Genomic DNA, 20,264 nt, shown 5'->3' with positions numbered 1-20,264 from the left:
CAAAATGTACCAAAAAACCCAACAAAAATAAAGCCATGAGCTCCCTCACACGATTTGGCCAGATTTAGCTCCTGCTACAAGCTTCTCATAGAGTTCGATACAGATAGACAAACGTGTTTTATGACAGAAACACGGAATAAAAACATTATCTCCGGCGCGCGTTGAATAATCTTGACGTCGGAACCCAGTGGACAAATTAGCGAGGCTGTTTGCGCGTTTTACGCGACGCGGGTAAAGCTATCAACTTCAAGCGCGTCTGTTCTGTTTGGCACGAAAAGTGCAAGTTCACGAAAGTCCAAACCATGCTGTTGCAGTGTAGTAGAAGATAATGATAGGCTAGTGTGGTCGCGCCGCTCAACAGCTGCTCTGGTGTGTTTATGAAGAGCAAAGTAATGGAGCGGTTTAAAGAGACGCGTCTCGTATGTTCGCTGCTCTTTCTGACGCTCAGCGTGGATTTGGGATTCGCGTTCGGACAGAATAAGGACACCGAGTTCACTTTCCTTCTACCTGCCGGAGCAACCGAGTGCTTCTTCCAAACAACCACTCAGAACGGCAGCATGGAAGTGGAGTACCAGGTCAATAAATTTGTTAAAGTATTTCAGTTATTTAATTACAGATATTTAAAACGATAACCTTTTTGAAATGTCTCGAGAGGCCACACTAGTCAGCAAATTTGAGAAGTAGAAGTTACTAGAAGTTTATCATAGTTTTTGTTTAAATATCATTTATTCGTAAGCTTCTTAGTAATACATTGCAGTTTTGCTTGACAGTAATGATCAGGAAGTAGCAGGACATTTCCTTTCATGGGTGCATGTTTTGGTCAAAGTGCATTTATGAATGGCTGTACTTATGAAGTCATAAGGTAGTGGTCACATATAACATGAACAACTTGTGCTTGGTTTGGTTTTATGGTTGTGGCTCTTCTCTACAGCTCTGGTGGGACTTTCAATATTATTGAATGTCAATTGCATAGGCCTACTAAGGACTTGAGCAATCCTCATTCAGTCCTGTTTACTGTAGATATCACTCACAGGAGCTACTGTCTTTTAGTTATTCTAGTCCAGCCCTGTGTTGTGACCTTTCTCAGAAGATTCACTCTGCCGCATGTCTGGGGTGTGTTTGTGGAGCCATCCCGCTTTACATTAAAAACAGGCAGCAGCGTTCTGTCGATTTGTGTTACCCTGTCAGATTTTGCTACCTCCCATTAAAACAGTGGGTAGTACAATTTGACAACGAAAAATGCTACCTGTATGTATGGTTTATTAACGTCTACACCTACCCCAACCCTAAACCTACCCTTAGAGTAGCCTAATGCAAATACAGTAATTTATGTATATTCGCGGTTGTGGCGAGAAGGGATACTACAGCTACAGGAAACCAACAATAGATCATTTTTTCTACCTATTAGATTGTGTTTTATTAAAGTCTACACCTACCCCAACCCTAAACCTACCCTTACAGTAATGCAGATACATTCAATATTGTTGTTCAGCGTGAGAAAAAGGATGCAATATTGATATGCGCAGTAAACACTGGTAGGACAATCTGACGGGTAGGATAAAATGTCAGGACACCTGGCCCAAAGCTCATTCCATCTGCCAGAAGGATCACGCTGTCTCAAGTGCTGCATGGTTACTGTTTGCCACACTTTATCTCTAGTAACAGCACACTGACTCATCAATGGGCTGCTTTATCAGTCGGTGGAAGATAGGAGGCCTCTAATTTGAATTTGGGAGAAAGGGACACGTAGAGAGAGTCATATGGCAGGTGTTGAAGTACTACTACTACTACTACTACTACTACTACTACTACTACTACTACTACTACTACTAGTCCTACTACTACTACTACTACTACTACTAGTCCTACTACTACTACTACTACTACTACTAGTCCTACTACTACTACTACTACTACTACTAGGCCTACTACTACTACTACTACTACTAATAATAATAATAATAATAATCATAAGTCAGTCTGCTAACACGCATGCGTTCACTACTGCGTAATGGAGCAGGTGTGATAAACACGAGTGTATTTCTTTCCATCGAGGTGTATTATCATTATTTTTTTTTTGGTTTGTTTTTATAATGACTCCCGTGCAGTACAGAATCCACCCTGTCCCGCGAGACCTCTCAGTTAAATCAACTAACAAACGTTATGAGAGCTAGAAGTCAGACAAACACTGAACTCTACAGCTACTATCCTCTTTTAAACGGGATAAAGTGCAGAAGCAGTCAACCAAATGTCGTTTTCAAGCATTAAAATATATGAACAGTGCGGTCTTTTCAAACCATTTGAAAACAAATTACATAATGCAATTATTGTAAGTCAAAAATATGATTTCAAATAACTAAATCAGCATGAATTCATTAGGATATGCCAAAAAAGTGAAAGTATCCAATTTTTATAGTGCACTTCCAAATGAACCTCTCTCGGTCTGTCTCCCTCCCTCACGATTTGTGCTACCCTGTCAGATTAAAACAGTGGGTATACAATTCGACAACGAAAATTGCTACCTGTAAAATTATGGTTTATTAACGTCTACACCTACCCCAACCCTAAACCTACCCTTAGAGTAGCCTAATGCAAATACAGTAATTTATGTATATTCGCGGTTGTGGCGAGAAGGGATACTACAGCTACAGGAAACCAACAATAGATCATTTTTTCTACCTATTAGATTGTGTTTTATTAAAGTCTACACCTACCCCAACCCTAAACCTACCCTTACAGTAATGCAGATACATTCAATATTGTTGTTCAGCGTGAGAAAAAGGATGCAATATTGATATGCGCAGTAAACACTGGTAGGACAATCTGACGGGTAGGATAAAATGTCAGGACACCTGGCCCAAAGCTCATTCCATCTGCCAGAAGGATCACGCTGTCTCAAGTGCTGCATGGTTACTGTTTGCCACACTTTATCTCTAGTAACAGCACACTGACTCATCAATGGGCTGCTTTATCAGTCGGTGGAAGATAGGAGGCCTCTAATTTGAATTTGGGAGAAAGGGACACGTAGAGAGAGTCATATGGCAGGTGTTGAAGTCTTTAGTAGTTTGCAGAGAAATGTTGATGTGACTATCTATATATATATATATATATATATATATATATATAGTAGAGCTGAACGACAAAGTTATCAATGGGTCTGTCCTGTAAATAATGATGAACACGCAGTTTGCAGAGAAGCATTTGCTCACGGTGGGCTGTCTAACTTAAAGGGATAGTTCACCCAAAAATGAACATTTGTCATCGTTTACACTCCCACAAGTTGCTCCAAACCTGTAATAATTTTTTTCTTCTGTTGAACATAAAAGAAAATACTTTGATGAATGTGGGTAACCAAACAGTTTCTGGTCCCCAATGACTCTGATAACATTTTTTTTCTCTACTGTGGAAGTTACTGAGGACCAGCAGCTGTTTAGTTACTCACATTCTTCAAAGTATCTTCTTTTGTGTTCAACAGAAGAAAGAACTTGCAGGTTTAGAACAACCTGGGTCAATTATGACAGAATTTTTATGTTTGGGTGAACCATAGGCCTACCTTTAAAGTGACAGACACATTTGTGCTTCTAAAGGCATGGCTCTTTTTAACTTAACCAAACGCATTCTATATGAGATAAATCAGATATACATCAAATAAACACAATATTACAATGTACAATTGCACAAAAGGCTGCAAACGAACAGCGCGCATCTGAAGTGTCTCTGAAGGAAATAATGCATTATTTATCGGCTTTAAGATATCGGCCAAATTTTCTTATCAGGCCGATACCGATAACAGAAAAAATGAGCCGATATGGGCCGATACCGATATGGTGGCCGATATATCGTGCATCCCTAATTTTTAGACATTATTAAACAGATGAACTAATAGATTATAATTAATGTTAGACCCTATTTATTAATTTATAATTTATATTAATCAAAAATATAAACATAATAAATTAGCATATATGTCATATACATTTTGCCATTTTAAAAAGTTTTACAAAAATGCTAAATTATTTAGATTTAATATAGTCCTAATTTAAACAAATTAATAAAAAAAATTAATAAATACAAATTAATCTCATCCAGGTAACAGCTGCAGAACTGTCAAAAAAAGACTAATAAGAATTAATAATTTACATTCATGAGCATGTTTTCTCATGGTGTATTGTTGAGCTATGAGTTCCTCACTGACTATTTGTGTCCTGGGTGGGGTCGTGAATGGGTGTCCCTTATTTTGGCTTGCTGAAGGTGGCAACCCTAACGTCACGTTACAGAAATAAAATGGGTTGTGAATGTCGTTTCATTTATCAATCACCCTGCCATTAACCCATCTGTGTATCTGCAGGTCATTGCAGGCTCAGGGCTGGATATCGGCTTCACTCTGATCTCCCCGCGTGGGTACAGACTGGTCTCCGACTTCAAAAAATCAGACGGCATACACACGTAAGCTTCACATCCCATAGTGCACATAGCCGAACCTTTACACATTTACTCATAGTTTCGGACTGTCATAACCCACAGTATTTGCATGTCCTCTGTTGCAAAATTGCATGCTTCCTGCAGGGCTGACAGTGACCACAACTGTATTACAGAAAACAGTTGCCTGTTTACAGAATGTTACTAGGTAGTCAACTGAAAAGTAATGCTTTTTAAAGCATACTTAAAAGGTTAGTCCACTCAAAAATGTAAGTTCTGTTATTATTTACTCTGTCATTCCAAACCGGTTTGTATTTAAGCTTATTTTCATCCCAAAATAAAGATATTAAAAAGGTAATTGTGACTTTTTTTTAAAGGGGTCATATGATGTGATTTCAAGTTTTCCTTTCTCTTTGGAGTGTTACAAGCTCTTGGTGCATAAAGAAGAGCTGTAAAAGTTGCAACGACTAAAGTCTCAAATCCAAAGAGATATTCTTTATAAAAGTTAAGAGTCAGCCACGCCTACCTAAAACGGCTCGTTCTAACACCCCCCCACATATCTACGCTTGAGGGATTCGGCCAATCACAACGCACTGGATAGCTGGCCAATCAGAGCACAACTCGCTTTTTTAGAACGATGAGCTTTGTAAAGATCGACGCATTTCAGAAAGGAGGAGACTGCGTCTGACATAGAGGAGAAACAATAAAGTACAGTATATGGAAAATAATGTTTTTTTTTACTTTAAACCGCATAAACACATTGTATTACACCAAATACACAACATAATGTTCTTTTTAGAAACGTCATATGACCCCTTTAATAACAATTCAGAGTTATAAACTTGCACTGGGAATTCTGACTTTTTTTCTGAGATTTCTGAGAAACGTGAACTGATCATCTCATAATTTTGACTTGAGTTCTGATTTTACATCTTGCAATTTGCTTTTTTTTATTTTGAGTTTACACCTCACAATTTTGACTTTCACTGAATTCTCAGTTTACAATCTTGAATTTTTTACTTTTTGTTTCTCTGAATTCTGAGTTTACTTGCATTCAAAATTTGAGTTAATCTTGCAATTCTGACTTTCTTTATTAGAATTGCAGGATGTAATGTCAGAATTCCAAGAAAACAAGTCAAAATTGCAAACTGAGAAAATTGCTGTGAGATATCAACTTGCAATTGACCCTTCGCAAAGATCCGCCCTCTTAGTTTCTGTTGCTGCGTCTGACGAGCCATGGTGCTCTCACACCACACATCATGTTCTCATGCAGTGAAAAATACATCGCGGAGCAAAGGACACTGACAATGTGCCGACAGACAAGACAGAGCAGGTTACTTTTGGTATGAAACAAAGCTTTCAAGTCTCAGCTTTCAAATTTTGACATTTTTTATCAATTCAAACAATAAATACCGTTCTGTGGCTCTTTAAAGGGGTCATATGATGTGATTTCAATTTCTCCTTTCTCTTTGGAGTGTTACAAGCTCTTGGTGCATAAAGAAGATCTGTAAAGTTGCAAACACTAAAGTCTCAAATCCAAAGAGATATTCTTTATAAAAGTTCAGAGTCAGCCACACCTACCTAAAACGGCTCATTCTAACACGCCCCCACATGTCTACGTCACTATGTGGTATGATTTGCATAACGCCGCCCAAATGTTCACGCAAAGAAAGAAGGCGTAACTTTTATTCTCGCTGTAGTATTGTTGCCGCCGCCGCCATGTGGTGAAGGAGCTGTGTGCTTCGTTGTGAAAGCGAAACTACTTTGTTTGGTCTTCCAAAAGAGGACGATATCGCTTCGTCATGCCTGGAGCTGATGCGTGCTGGTCACTGATGAAATACTTAAACTTCGTGCTGTCGATCGCCAGATAGGCTTTCACCGTGGACGAAGCGGAGTCCAGCCCGGGGTCGTCTCACATGGTTGCCGCAGGCATCACAGTATGGTAAGGGATGTAACATTTCCGTCACACGCTTGAGGAATTCGGCCAATCACAACGCACTGGATAGCTGGCCAATCAAAGCACACCTCGCTTTTTCAGACCGATGAGCTTAGTAAAAATCGACGCGTTTCAGAAAGGCGGGGCATCGAGGAGAAACAATAATGTACAGTATGTGGAAAATAATGTGTTTTTTGATCCTTAAACCACATGAACACATTTCATTACACAAAATAATGTGAACTGATCATCTCTCATCGCCTGTCAATCACACTCCCGGCGAAATTCCATATTGTGAGGTATAATCTCAAAATTACCTTTTAAATATTTTTATTCTGTGGCAGAAATAAGCTTCCTTAGGTCTTACTATGAACACAAGGTATTTTGAAGAATGTTGCTTACCAAACAGTTTTGGTGACCATTGACATCCATTGTATGGACGGGGAAAAAAATGTATGGTCTAATATTTCACAAGTTGTTTTGAAGTTATGATGTGCATTATAGTAATCTTGCTATGGGTGTGTTGGGGGTTTGCTGTCAGGGTGGACCCCACTGAGGAGGGCAACTACAGGATTTGCTTTGACAACAGTTTCAGCCATATTTCAGAGAAGATGGTGTATGTGGAGGTGATCGTGGATGGACCAGAGGATGAGGATGATGAAGATTGGGCTGCTCTGGCTGAACCAGAGGACTCGCTGGAGTACAAACTGGAGGATATCAGGGTACACAAATCACATATCCCTTCACACATCTGCCTGTATCCAGTTTACAACTATTGCAGGAAGTACATGTGGAACATGTGCATGATAAATATAAAATTACATCACTTCTAGAAGAAAAAATATATAATTTTTAAGTTATAACAAGGTTCTTCTGATACCATTTTCATCCTACATACTGTACTTAAGATGACAGATCTTATGTTTTTATAGTAAACAAACTGTAAATTATATTGGCGCTTTAAGGCTACTTAACCCTGTAAAGCCTGTCATATGAAATGATAATCAGAAAAATCTAATATATATATCTTTTTAAACGGAGCAGTTTACTAAACCTTTAGATAAAATATTTAAACAGAATTTACACTTGAAAAAAAAGTTTGCACATGTTTACGTTTTGGTATTATTATTTGATACATTAGGCTTTTATGGCTTATATAATATGATATAGGAGAATATGGAGCTCAAACTCGAGGAAGAAAGACGTTTTTTGGGACTCAATTTTATTCTGAGGCCCAAACTGAGCAACAATATGCAATTTGGTGCAGTTGCTAATATTTATGTGGCCAAAAAATTAAGATGCAATTCTGATTGCTTGTAATGTAAATTAATGAGATTTTTATAGCAGTATAACAGACTACTTACATAAATTGCATATAAATATCAGTTGCCAGTCTAAATATCCTATTAAAATGTCTTAAGATATTTAATGCAGTAAATGCATTATTTTATGATCAAATTTATTTCACATTTTCACATTATTTTTTCTAAAAAATTTATAAATAAGTAAACCTAAATGGCTGCAGTTCAGTGTTCATTTTGAAATGTTACTAACAATATAAAAGTTATTCTTAAGTTTAATTAATAAAAATCAACAAATACAGACACGTGTATCACAACCTGAAATTGGTTGATTTTACAATTACACTAAAAGGCCTTTTACTTGCTAAAAAGTATAAACTGTCAATCAGTCAATCAACTGAAGCCATGTAGTAGATTGTGTACAACAGATTTTTCAGGTTGTTTTGATTATTTTGATAATTTACAGTAGGCTTTGAGAAAAGCTACCATGCTGGTATTTTCACAATGTTTTCAGAACATTTTTTAAAATGGTTGAATGCAATTAAGAAAATTATTTGCAGTTCAAATTTTCCTCAAAGTTCTAGTTTTGGCACTGATCATCTGCAACCAAATGCATTGTTTTAAAAAAATGTTTTGTGGGAAGCTATGTTTCACTCATGTTTTCTCTCACCGCACAGGTCACAATGGACGCTGTGCACAAGAACCTGGAGCGAAGCCGTCAGCTGCAGACGACGCTGCGGGCGTTCGAGGCTCGTGACCGTTACCTGCTGGAGGATAACCTGTGGCGGGTTTCTTTCTGGTCCAGCGTCAGTCTGCTGGTCATGGTCAGCGTGGCCCTCACCCAAGTCTACACATTACGCAGATTATTCGGTGACAAACACAGAGTTTGCACATAGCAGAGATTAACTGGAGAGGGATCTGGAGGGAAGATGCTGTAACACTTTGTGCACTGTTAACAAAACGTACAAACTAATGGATTCTGGAAATGAAGACATGCGGAAACTCTCAGGTCCAAAAAATACCCCTCTAGTTTATTGCAGAATTGAAGTGTTTAGAGCTATCAGTGAATCTGAAATCTTGGAGCTTGACCATGTACCATTTCTCACAAAGAGTTTTCTTTAGAGCGCTAACACTGCCGAACACTAAATTTACTTGAAGTACTGTAGGAACATTTGAATGTAATTTTGTACTTGACTTTTAAAATACTGTGATTAAAATAATTTATAAGACTTTTGAAATAAATAACATTGCGATTAACATTTCTCATGGATTTATATGGCAGTAAAATAAAAATCCAAGGGAGTGTTTTGCTTTGAATGGTTTTATTATACAGCACATTAGCATCTCATTTGGAACAAATGCACCTCAGTCATATGTGGCATAGCAAGTGCAAATGCAAAATGAATTTAAAACTCATCTGTGTTATTGATGTTACATTTCAAGTCAATCGCTGACTGCAATGAATTGAGTTATTACTGTATTGTGGGAATCATAATCACATTGTTTCATTCATATCCTTGTTTCTACAGGTTAATTTGTAGGTTAATTCATTTTCTGTTTCTTATATTCTTCCATCACCATGCAACAATATACAAGTATTTTCATTAAACAAGAAGCCTAGTAATAATTCTGTACAACCTTATTCATTACAAACTACCTATAAATAAGAGTCCCTAGAGTTCAATTAAATAATTCACAGGCATGATGCTTAGCTAATGACATCATTTATTCAGTAGAAATTTGCCACTTAGGTCATCACTTGTATACCAACTTATGGCAAGTTGGGTCACATGTGCCTTGTGACCAATCATATTCTGATCTGGCAGAAGCCACCCACTCCCATAAAGCATTGCAGATTACATGTTTATTCCCATGGATGCGTTCAACTTTGCTTTTTATCCCCTTCCCTTGCTAACTTCCCTTCATCTCGTTGATTCGGCTATACGTCATTGCTTGCTAGAGTGCTTGCTCCTGTTGGAAACTTTGCAATAGGTTGAATTGGAACATCCGAAGCTGTTGATCATTTGAATTTCTTAGAATCAATACAGTAAACGGTGTAAGAGGAAGAGGGTAAGTGCTTAGGGAAGTTTGCAAAAGGCTGTTTAAAATTGTAGTGGAGCGCACTCTCTGATGTGTTTTTGTAGGCCAAAACCTGGAACTAAGTTTGCGTTTTACAACTTCTGGTTCCATCACACTGAGGGTTGTTTGAATGGGTTTTGGGTTGAAATAAGGTCTGTGGTGAACACAAGCTCATGTTTACACATTTTATTCTACGGCATAAAATACATGAGTAAATACACAAGTGGTTAAATGGGACTAAATGGTTGTTGGGGACATTAAATGTCATCGTGCCAACTCATCTACTCACTAACTTAATGGCGGTGACATGTAGTTAGTTTATAGCCTAAGTTTAGCTTTCTACTTGTCACGACTGCTTAAGCTTTAAAATTCAGCTGTGTTCATGTGTGAAAAGTTTTATGATGAACCAAATGTGTAAGAATCAAGCTTTTGTTGGTAACCGTTTTTTCTTTTAGTAATCCAAAAGCCATTGGAAACATTCTATTTGGCTTTTGTCGAGGGAACCAGGGTGATGCAAACTCATGGGTTGGCCTAAAAAAATACAGTACATCATCACTGCAGCACTCTATTTCTTCTATACCTTTGTAAATATTTCTGAAGTTGAGAAAAAAGATAATTATGCTGTTTTTAATAAGTACAATAAATGACTCCAAGTCAATGGTTTCACATTGTAACATTTCAGATTCACTGTTATTCACAGTGCTTCATACCTGGTTTTGTTTAAAATCAAAGTTTATAATGTTGCAATTCTGAGCTGGTTTGATTTGGTTCAATTTAGAACTCCATTTCTATCTATTTAATCTATGGAGAAACTGAATGGGAAAAACTACTTCTAGAACCAAGATGAGATGAGAGAAGGGCCAAGATGAGCGAAAAGTTCAAACAAGACTGTGTAACACCTGGAAGAATCTCATCTTTGGTCAAATTTTTATATTGCATAGTAAAATTTAAGTTGGCTTTTTGTCCAATCCAATTTATTCTTCCTTCGATATCCTATTTATATCCGTTAGAAACAGGCATCACGTCCTCATGGTGCAGTAGAGCAGCCATATGGTGATCCTCCTCCAGAGCACTGGATCAGCTTCACCATTGGTTCTCTGGCCGTCGGGGAGGTGGACGTCTGTTCAACAACCGCAACCAAAAGCACAGATCAGCAGTGAGAATTACATTTGCATGCTGTACAGAGTGAAACATGTATGTTTACAGTAACTCAGCAGGCTCTGATAAGCTATACCAAGGTTTTCATTATGACCGTATATGCTGTGAATGTGGAGGGAGGGTTGGGGGTAGATTAAATATATCAAAATTTGTGAAACTGCTAGTTGTTACATAGAAACAGATTATTCTGAAAGAAAAGCTGATAAATATGAGCTGTGTGTTACTCATCAAGTCACATGCTGATAATAAAACAACACTGGACATTATTCAGATGTGGTCTTCCATGATGACGTAGGACTTCTTCTTTTCTTTTTTTGCTTCCACTAAGGAAACTTGCTCATGAGTCATATGTAAAAGGTCATCTTCACAGAGGAAGAAGCGGTAATGGTTCTATATATCCTGTTGAGACCCTCAAATGTGACTCATCATCTCATTACATGCTCCTGGCTCCAGCCCGATTGACATCACATTTATTTGAAACAGTATCCATGATTTATTAATTAGTGCATGCTAAAAATAATGACTTTCTGGTGGATGTTTAAGTATGCATCAGTGCACGATTTTCAGCTCAACTCCCTGCGCTATGACAATGTCTGTGGAGGATCCAACATTTTCAGTTGAAATACAGAGGAAGAAGCGGTAATGGTTCTATATATCCTGTTGAGACCCTCAAATGTGACTCATCATCTCATTACATGCTCCTGGCTCCAGCCCGATTGACATCACATTTATTTGAAACAGTATCCATGATTTATTAATTAGTGCATGCTAAAAATAATGACTTTCTGGTGGATGTTTAAGTATGCATCAGTGCACGATTTTCAGCTCAACTCAATGTCTGTGGAGGATCCAACATTTTCAGTTGAAAGGTGAGGGTAGTGAGACTAAACTAAGTGTTTAATTGTACCAGCCTAGAAACAGTAACTAATGGATTAGCTATTGGTTTAGCTTCTTGCTAACACTTCTATACATATTTATTAAGATGCAATTGTATGAGGAAATAACTCAAAAGTATGGACTTTCCCAGGTGTGGGAATCGTTTGAAACCTCACAATTCAATTCTTGGGGTAACGGCTCGATTCAAAACCATCAATGAGTTTACAATGAACACGAAAAATGTTTGAATAGTACTGCGTGGACGTATCACTGAACTTAAAAACCTTTGACTGGCCAATGAGTTCACACTTGTTTCAAAAACAACTGGAGAAGTTCGGAGCTGTTCCGAGGTACTCGCGTCAGTAGGGCCTATGAATCTGTACAGCGACAGCGTTCACATGGTCCAAGCTTTCAGAAAGTTCCCAGTTTAGAAGTTGTAATTTCGAGTTCTTCGAGCACGTGAACGCTTTGGCGTTGATAGTGTTGCCAACTTGCCACAGAAATGCAAGATTCCGAGTAGAATGTGTTGTCATCTCGAAATTTAATTACACATGGCGTGAACGTAGCTAAAAACTAGTTTTGAGTGGATGTGCCAACTTTTAAATACCTATGATTGGCCATTGCATTCACGTTCTCAACACTGATTACTATTTTCAACTCTTCAAAAACATTGAGATGAACAATGAGCAGTATTGAGTGGATGCCCAACTGACTTAATGCAGGAGTGTGCGTATACAGTGATGTGAAAAAGTGTTGGCCCCCTTCCTGATTTCTTTGCATGTTTGTCACATTTGAATGTTTCAGATCAAACTAATTTAAATATTAGTAAAAGAGAACACAAGATGCAGTTTTTAAATGAAGGTTTTTATTATTAAGGGAACACAAAATCCAAAACTACATGGCCCTGTGTGAAAAAGTGTTTGCCCCCTAAACCTAATAACTGGTTGGGCCACCCTTAGCAGCAACAACTGCAATCAAGTGTTTGCGATAACTTGCAATGAGTCTGTTACAGCGCTGTGGAGGAATTTTGGTCCACTCATCTATGCAGAATTGTTGTAATTCAGCCACATTGGAGGATTTTCGAGCATGAACCGCCTTTTTAAAGGTCATGCCACAGCATCTCAATAGGATTCAGGTCAGGACTTTGACTAGGCCACTCCAAAGTCTTCATTTTGTTTTTCTTCAGCCATTCAGAGGGGGACTTGCTGGTGTGTTTTGGATCATTGTCCTGCTGCAGAACCCAAGTTCACTTCAGCTTGAGGTCACGAACAGATGGCCGGACATTCTCCTTCAGGATGTTTTGGTAAACAGCAGAATTCATGATTCCATTTATCACAGCAAGTCTTCCAGGTCCTGAAGCTTGGGGTAATTTGTGTCGGCCAGCCACTCCTGGGAAGGTTCTCCACTGTTCCATGTTTTTGCCATTTGTGAATAATGGCTCTCACTGTGGTTCGCTGGAGTCCCAAAGCTTTAGAAATGGCTTTATAACCTTTTCCATAATAGATCTCAATTATTTTCTTTCTCATTTGTTCCTGAATTTCTTTGGATCTCGGCATGTTGTCTAGCTTTTGAGGATCTTTTGGTCTGCTTCACTTTGTCAGGCAGGTCCTATTTAAGAGATTTCTTGATTGCGAACAGGTGTGGCAGTAATCAGGCCTGGGTGTGGCTAGAGAAATTGAACTCAGGTGTAAACCAGTTTTAACAGGGGGGCAAACACTTCTTCACACAGGGCCATGTAGTTTTGGATTTTGTTTTCCCTTAATAATAAAAACCTTCATTTAAAAACGGCATGTTGTGTTTACTTGTGTTATCTTTGACTAATATTTAAATTTGTTTGATGATCTGAAACATTAAAGTGTGACAAACATGCAAAAAAAAAAAAAAATCAGGAAGGGGGCCAACACTTTTTCACCCCACTGTATATCAATGGATACCAAATTTACCTAGTACTTCCGGAAAACTTGTATTCTTATATTTTTAAAAATTTGACTTGGTCCCAAAGTTCTTGTGACGGTTTACAGTCAGCATGAGCCGTGCGCTCTCTAAATTGCCCAGGTGATTCCACTTTTTTGCTGACATTATTGCATTATCTAACATGTAGAAATTTTTTTTTTTTGTAATATGTAAATCTATTTGAATCAGTAGAAGAAATACCAGTTTGGAATATATAATAACTGGAAGCGACTGGAAGCCTCACAAATGGGTGCACCCGCTCTTAAGTTAAAAATAATGTTGATAGTACATATGGTAAATCCATAGTATGCATTTTTGTTTGTAGTTAACTCTTTCCTACTATATAGTAGGCTAAAACAGTATGTGAAAAGAGTAGTATGTTCAAATTCATAGCATTCATGAAGAGTACCCAGATGAATTTCTGAAGTGCACATCTGATGGACATGTGACAAACATAACAAATGTAGTACATCTGGATTTCATTTATACTACAGAATCCACCTGATCTCACAGAAAAATGCTACTTTTTTGCAAGGTGGTGATTTTGTATGATTTGAATTGTACAAAAACTTGTTTTTTGGGAAAAAGGTACGCATCAAGTTCCACCCCTAAACATAACCATCAAAGGGGCCCAAGTAGATCATACGAAAACATACAAATGAAATGAAATTCAAACAAATTAGCCACCAATTCGCCAAAATGTAAAATAGCTACAAATTGCTATGAGATTATGTTGCACATTCATACGTCATAATGTATCGAAAATACTTTTTTTAACAGCTACAAAGTAAGTACTCCTTCAAAAGAAGGGCATGTGGTTTCGGATGCAGTCACAGGTAAGTGAGACACCCTACATTTGATTTATTTCCATGAGAACACCAAGAGGAAGAGACGCATGCTGGGAGAGACATGTCATGGTAAATCAAGGAGAAAGCGAGGAGACGTGACACAAGGAAACACCGACCACCAGAGTGCCAGATCTTTATTATACACAACACCTTTTATTATCATCATCATCTCACTTCCAATTCTCATTGTGCATTTTGCTTCAAGTCCATTTTAATTGCTACACAGGCACTTGACAATTATTTGCTATTCCAAAAGCATAAAAAAAGAATGCTAAATATGTCCTCAGTCCCTCACTCCATACAAAAGGACACAGTTATTAGAGGGAGAGATGGGGATCGGGTCACCATGAGAAAAGACCAGAGGAAAAGTTATGGCTGCAGTGATCTGGGCTTTATCCAGTTCTTAACAGATGTTGAAGTAATTTAAAATCGGAAAGGATACAGCTGGATACGATTTTAATTCAAGCCTTGAACTGACTGAAGAAGGAGCAGCGGTTGCCATCACTGTAGCCATAACACACAGGAGTGATTTAAGAGCGTTCGGCCCTGATTTCTGCAGCTAATTTTTAAGTTTAATCTCAAGTCCGACTCCAAGCCTTCAATTATTTACAGACAAATTGGCGCTAAAATCAAAGACCCCCGCTCCCGCTTACACCAAAATCCCTATTCTTATCCTAAAGTTAATCAAGAAAACAACATTTGTCATGGCTCATTTCCTTGCACACACATCAATAAAAGCAAACGGCAAAGATTCTGCAATCAAAACAGGATCAACAGGAAACCAGCTGGACCGCTTTCACTCTGAATTCTGTTCAACCATTGTTTACGCAACTGACGGGGCACAAATCTGTCAATAGCGAAGAATAGCTGTCGTTCTACTCCGAAGCAAACAGTTTGTGAAAAATGCAAACACAAAGACAAATGCCCAGGTTATAAATAATACACTCAGAAATACGCCTTAGTACATTTACTATGATATCTACATTAAAGGTTCACCGTTTTTTTGCGTTCAGAAAGTTCCCTGTGTTTTTGTAGGCGAGAACGGACTGGTTCCATAAAGCAAACGCTCCACAATGCCAAATACACCTGCATGTACCATGTTCAGTGACTTGTGTTTGAGTGCATTCCCACTTCCTGTTGTTCTTCCCGCTCATAATCGCTCCCCTGACCCTCACCATCCCTGAATGCGAAAATAAAAGCGCCCCATAAGGCCTTGCCAATTAATTTAAGTTACAACAATCAGAACGCTAAGCTAGCGTAAACTGTTACCAGATTTGGAGTCGGATGTTACCTGAGCTCTGACGGGTCGGCCCGTCACGAGTGGTTACCATGCTTTCCAGGATTATATTCATATACACAAAATATTATTTATATAAACAGATCATTACAGAGATTTGCATACAAATTGCACCTCCTCCTTCTCTGACTACCTAAGAAATTCCCATCACTAGAAAACCGGAAGTGCTTTTCAAGAACCAAATTTCCCGGCCAACAGAAAGAGGATGTTGCCTGCTAACACCAAACATGAGCATCAACATCTAGGTTTTTGAATTATGAACTTGAATGTTTGCATTTCTGATTGGTTAGCTGCTACGGAGTCATAATTAACAGTCTCTTGGTACTAAGTGCCGTTTTGAAGGGAATCAAACATAACAAACGGCCAATTGAACATGAAAAACAGAAATCAGATCAAAATCAATCCCACATAGCAATAATAACAGCGGTCATGGTGTCTTATTTCAGCATATCAAGTTAGAGATTCAAGAAAACACAGAATGAAAACAAAACACATGAAGTGCGTCTAAAACAAGAAAGAATCTTCAACCACCCTTAAGTTACCCAAGAACAGTACACATCTTATCCCACATTAAACCACTAGTCAGAGAGGAGGCTTCATGAGTCTAATGTTGGTTTGTCTACACAAGTTGAGTAGGATACCCCCTGGTGGTCACCTGACCTATGTGAGTGATGAAATGACTGAAAGTTGGAGGCCACTACACCCTTTAGTTCACTCTATAGTTTAACAAAATAATAGCAACAATAATTTTATTTGAATATTTATGTGCTTAATTTAGACCTCTGGGCTTTAAAAGTAAGGATGTGATTAGCAGCGCTGATCAGAGGACAGTTTGAGTGGATTATTTAGGTTTACTGGTCAGGCTGTATGTGTAGACACACGTGCACATGTTTCAGTGCAGTTCTCCAGCCCTTCCTTTCTCTCTCTCTCTTTCTTTCTTTCTGTCAGCCTATGATGGCCAGCGCACGGGTCTAGTCTAGAAGGGAGGGCTCGGTGGGGCGGATAATGGTGGGCCGGTTGGGAGCGCCAGGGGGTCTTCTGCTGCAGGAGGAGAAAAGAGTGAGAAACAGAGGTGAGACATACCCACAACCATAGGGAAATGATGGAGGAGAAGGGAGAAGGGAGTAGACAAGATGTGATGAGATGAGAAAAGAAAAGATGAAAAAGAGAAGAGATGAGACTAGAAGACTTGAAAAGATACAAGATGAGGAGGGAATGAGACTAGATGAGACGAGATCAGAAGAGAAAAGAAGAGGTGAGACTACATGAGAGATGTGACTAGATGAGATGAGAAAAGACAAAAGGAGAGATGACTAGATGAGACTAGAAGAGATGAAAAGAGATGAGATGAGGAGAGACAAGAATTGATGAGACGAGATGACAAGAGACAAAATATGAGCAGAGACAAGACTAGATAAGACCACGTAAGAGACGAGAAAAGACAAGAGCTGAACAGAGACGAGACTAGATGAGACTACATGAGACTAGATGAGATGAGAAAAGACAAAAGGAGAAGTGATGAGGCAAGAAGAGTTGACTAGATGAGACTACATGAGACTAGATGAGATGAGAAAAGACAAAAGGAGAAGTGATGAGGCAAGAAGAGTTGACTAGATGAGACTAGAAGAGAGGAAAAGAGACAAGATGAGGAGAGACAAGAATTGACGAGACAAAATGACAAGAGACAAAAGATGAGCAGAGACAAGACTTAATGAGACCAGTGGCTGGCTGCATTAGCAGCTTAGCCTAGTCTTAAAAAAATAGCCATCTATTTTTTTCCCTCAACACTGGTCATAACTTTTTAAAGTCAGTTGCAAAAAGGTAGACTGGTCTAATTTTAATCCGAAAAGTAAAACAGATTACCCCTTTTGCTGACTGCTAGTTGAACAGAGACGAGACTAGATGAGACTACATGAGACTAGATGAGATGAGAAAAGACAAAAGGAGAAGTGATGAGGCAAGAAGAGTTGACTAGATGAGACTAGAAGACATGAAAAGAGACAAGATGAGGAGAGACAAGAATTGATTAGACAAGATGACAAGAGACAAAAGATGAGCAGAGACAAGACTTAATGAGACCAGTGGCTGGTTGCATTAACAGCTTAGCCTAGTCTTAAAAAAATAGCCATCTATTTTTTTCCCCCTCAACACTCGTCATAACTTTTTAAAGTCAGTTGCAAAAAGATAAACTGGTCTAATTTTAATCCGAAAAGTAAGACAGATTGCCCCTTTTGCTAACTGCTAGTTGGTCAAACTAGTTCTCAAGACACAACATAGCGGCTATGTTTATGCAACTGACCCCAGATGAGATGAGACAAAAGACGAGGAGAGACAATACTTAATGAGACTAGATGAGATGAGACAAAAGATGAGGAGACAAGACTATATACGACCACATAAGAGATGAGACTAGATGAGAAGAAATAAGAAAAGACACAAGGAGAAGAGATGAGACTACCTGAGATTAGACGAGAAGAGATGAGAAAAGACAATTGAGACAACCTAAGAGGAGATGAGACAAGATGACAAGAGACAAAAGATGAGGAGGGACAAAATGTAATGAGACTAGATGAGATGAGGTGAAGAGACAAAAGATGAGGAGACAAGACTAAATAAGAACATGTAAGAGACAAGACTAGATGCGAAGAGATGAGAAAAGACAAGAGCTGAGCAGAGACGAGACTAGATTAGAGGACATGAGACTAGATGAGATAAGACAAAAGGAGAAGTGATGAGGCAAGAAGAGTTGACTAGATGAGACTAGAAGACATGAAAAGAGACAAGATGAGGAGAGACAAGAATTGATTAGACAAGATGACAAGAGACAAAAGATGAGCAGAGACAAGACTTAATGAGACCAGTGGCTGGCTGCATTAGCAGCTTAGCCTAGTCTTAAAAAAATAGCCATCTCAAATAATAAATAATAAAAATAACCATCCCTCAACACTGGTCATAACTTTTTAAAGTCAGTTGCAAAAAGGTAGACTGGTCTAATTTTAATCCGAAAAGTAAAACAGATTACCCCTTTTGCTGACTGCTAGATGGTCAAACTAGTTCTCAAGACACTTAACATAGCGGCTATGTTTATGCAACTGACCCCAGATGAGATGAGACAGGATGAGAAGAGACAAAAGACGAGGAGAGACAATACTTAATGAGACTAGATGAGATGAGACAAAAGATGAGGAGACAAGACTAGATACGACCACATAAGAGATGAGACTAGATGAGAAGAAATAAGAAAAGACACGAGGAGAAGAGATGAGGCAAGAAGAGTTGACTAGATGAGACTAGAAGAGATGAAAAGAGACAAGATGAGGAGAGACGAGACTAGATGAGACTACCTGAGATGAGATGAGACTAGGTGAGATGAGAAAAGACAAAAGGAGAAGTGATTAGGCAAGAAGACGTGACTAGATAGATGAGAGGGGAAAAGAAGAGATCAAAGAGAAAAGATGAGACAAGAAGAGGTGACTAGATGAGACTAGAAACGAGAAGTTAGGTGAGACTGTCAGACGAAAAGTGGCTAGATGAGGCCACACGAAAGCAGAAGAGAAGGCTAGAAAAGAGAGTCAATTTGAAGAAACAAGATAAGAATGGACAGGAAGAGACAAGACAAAAAAAGCTAGATGAGACTAAATGAGAAAAGAGATGAAGAGGCAAGAAGAAAAGAAACAAGATGGCATTAAAAGAGACAAGGCAGAAAGGACTGAAAGAGATGAGTGCAGAACAGATGAGATAAGAAAATACCAGATGAGACAAAGTGAGAAAGCACAATAAGAGATAAGAAAAAAAGAGATAAGATTAGAATAGAAAAGAGACGAGAATAGAAGTGATGAGGAGAGACAAGTCTAGATGAGAACAGATATGAAGAGATGAAAAGATGACGCTAGATGAGTAGAGGGAAAAAGAAGAAAGGAAGAGATGAGAGGAGATCAAAACAGGAAAATAATATCACTGGAAAGATTAGAAAATATGCTGAGAAGGAAATTAGGTAGAACTTGTTTCTTATTAATAATATTAGTAGTAGTATGTGACAGGAGAAAATATCTGCATGCAGCTGCTAGTGAGAGAAGAATAAGAGCTGAAGAGACAGTACATCAGTCAAACCTTGTTCAAATGTTGTTGTTGGTTTTTTTCCAAAAACGTTCACTCCTCTCAGCTTCAGACACAAGATGCTCGTTCTCACAGGCACAGCGAGTCTACATATCTTCATGGAGGTGACAGATGGTTAAGTGTCTTACCTGGGGATACCCGGAGGGATGCGGGCAGGGCGGGAGGGGATCTGTGGAGGCGCACTGAAAGGATCCAGGTTGCTGTTGCTGAAGGCATTAATGGGCTGGCCTGGGCGAGAGGGAATGGGTGGAGCTGCAAAGGAGGGGGTGGGGTTAAGAGGG

General features: G+C 38.7%; 1 protein-coding gene and 1 long non-coding RNA gene across 2 annotated transcripts; one reads left to right on the top strand and one right to left on the bottom strand.

Annotated features, from left to right (window-relative positions):
- Positions 1-33: 33 nt before the first annotated feature.
- LOC107599309 (transmembrane emp24 domain-containing protein 1-like) lies at positions 34-11,510 on the top strand. Its single transcript, XM_016290861.1, has 4 exons — positions 34-575; positions 4,349-4,446; positions 6,897-7,077; positions 8,334-11,510. The coding sequence occupies exons 1-4, from the start codon at positions 378-380 to the stop codon at positions 8,550-8,552; spliced, it is 696 nt and encodes a 231-aa protein (XP_016146347.1). The 5' UTR covers positions 34-377; the 3' UTR covers positions 8,553-11,510.
- A 3,184-nt stretch (positions 11,511-14,694) lies between these two features.
- Positions 14,695-20,258, bottom strand: LOC107599310 (uncharacterized). The gene is made up of 2 exons (XR_001610655.1): positions 20,112-20,258; positions 14,695-16,908 (listed from the first exon to the last, which is right to left on the bottom strand). It is a non-coding gene; the product is annotated as an uncharacterized lncRNA (long non-coding RNA).
- Positions 20,259-20,264: the final 6 nt, after the last annotated feature.

The sequence above is a fragment of the Sinocyclocheilus grahami genome, unplaced genomic scaffold (assembly GCF_001515645.1).
Source record: "Sinocyclocheilus grahami isolate Dianchi unplaced genomic scaffold, SAMN03320097.WGS_v1.1 scaffold264.1, whole genome shotgun sequence".
Classification (NCBI taxonomy): Eukaryota; Metazoa; Chordata; class Actinopteri; order Cypriniformes; family Cyprinidae; genus Sinocyclocheilus; species Sinocyclocheilus grahami.
This window is presented reverse-complemented; position numbering and strand designations above follow the sequence as displayed.

Excerpts from the sequence above, each read along its gene's own strand:
- LOC107599309 (XM_016290861.1), top strand. The coding sequence starts at position 378 with ATGAAGAGCAAAGTAATGGAGCGGTTTAAAGAGACGCGTCTCGTATGT. Across the intron at positions 4,447-6,896 it reads AAATCAGACGGCATACACAC|GGTGGACCCCACTGAGGAGG; the intron begins GTAAGCTTCACA and ends GTTTGCTGTCAG. Across the intron at positions 7,078-8,333 it reads ACAAACTGGAGGATATCAGG|GTCACAATGGACGCTGTGCA; the intron begins GTACACAAATCA and ends CTCACCGCACAG.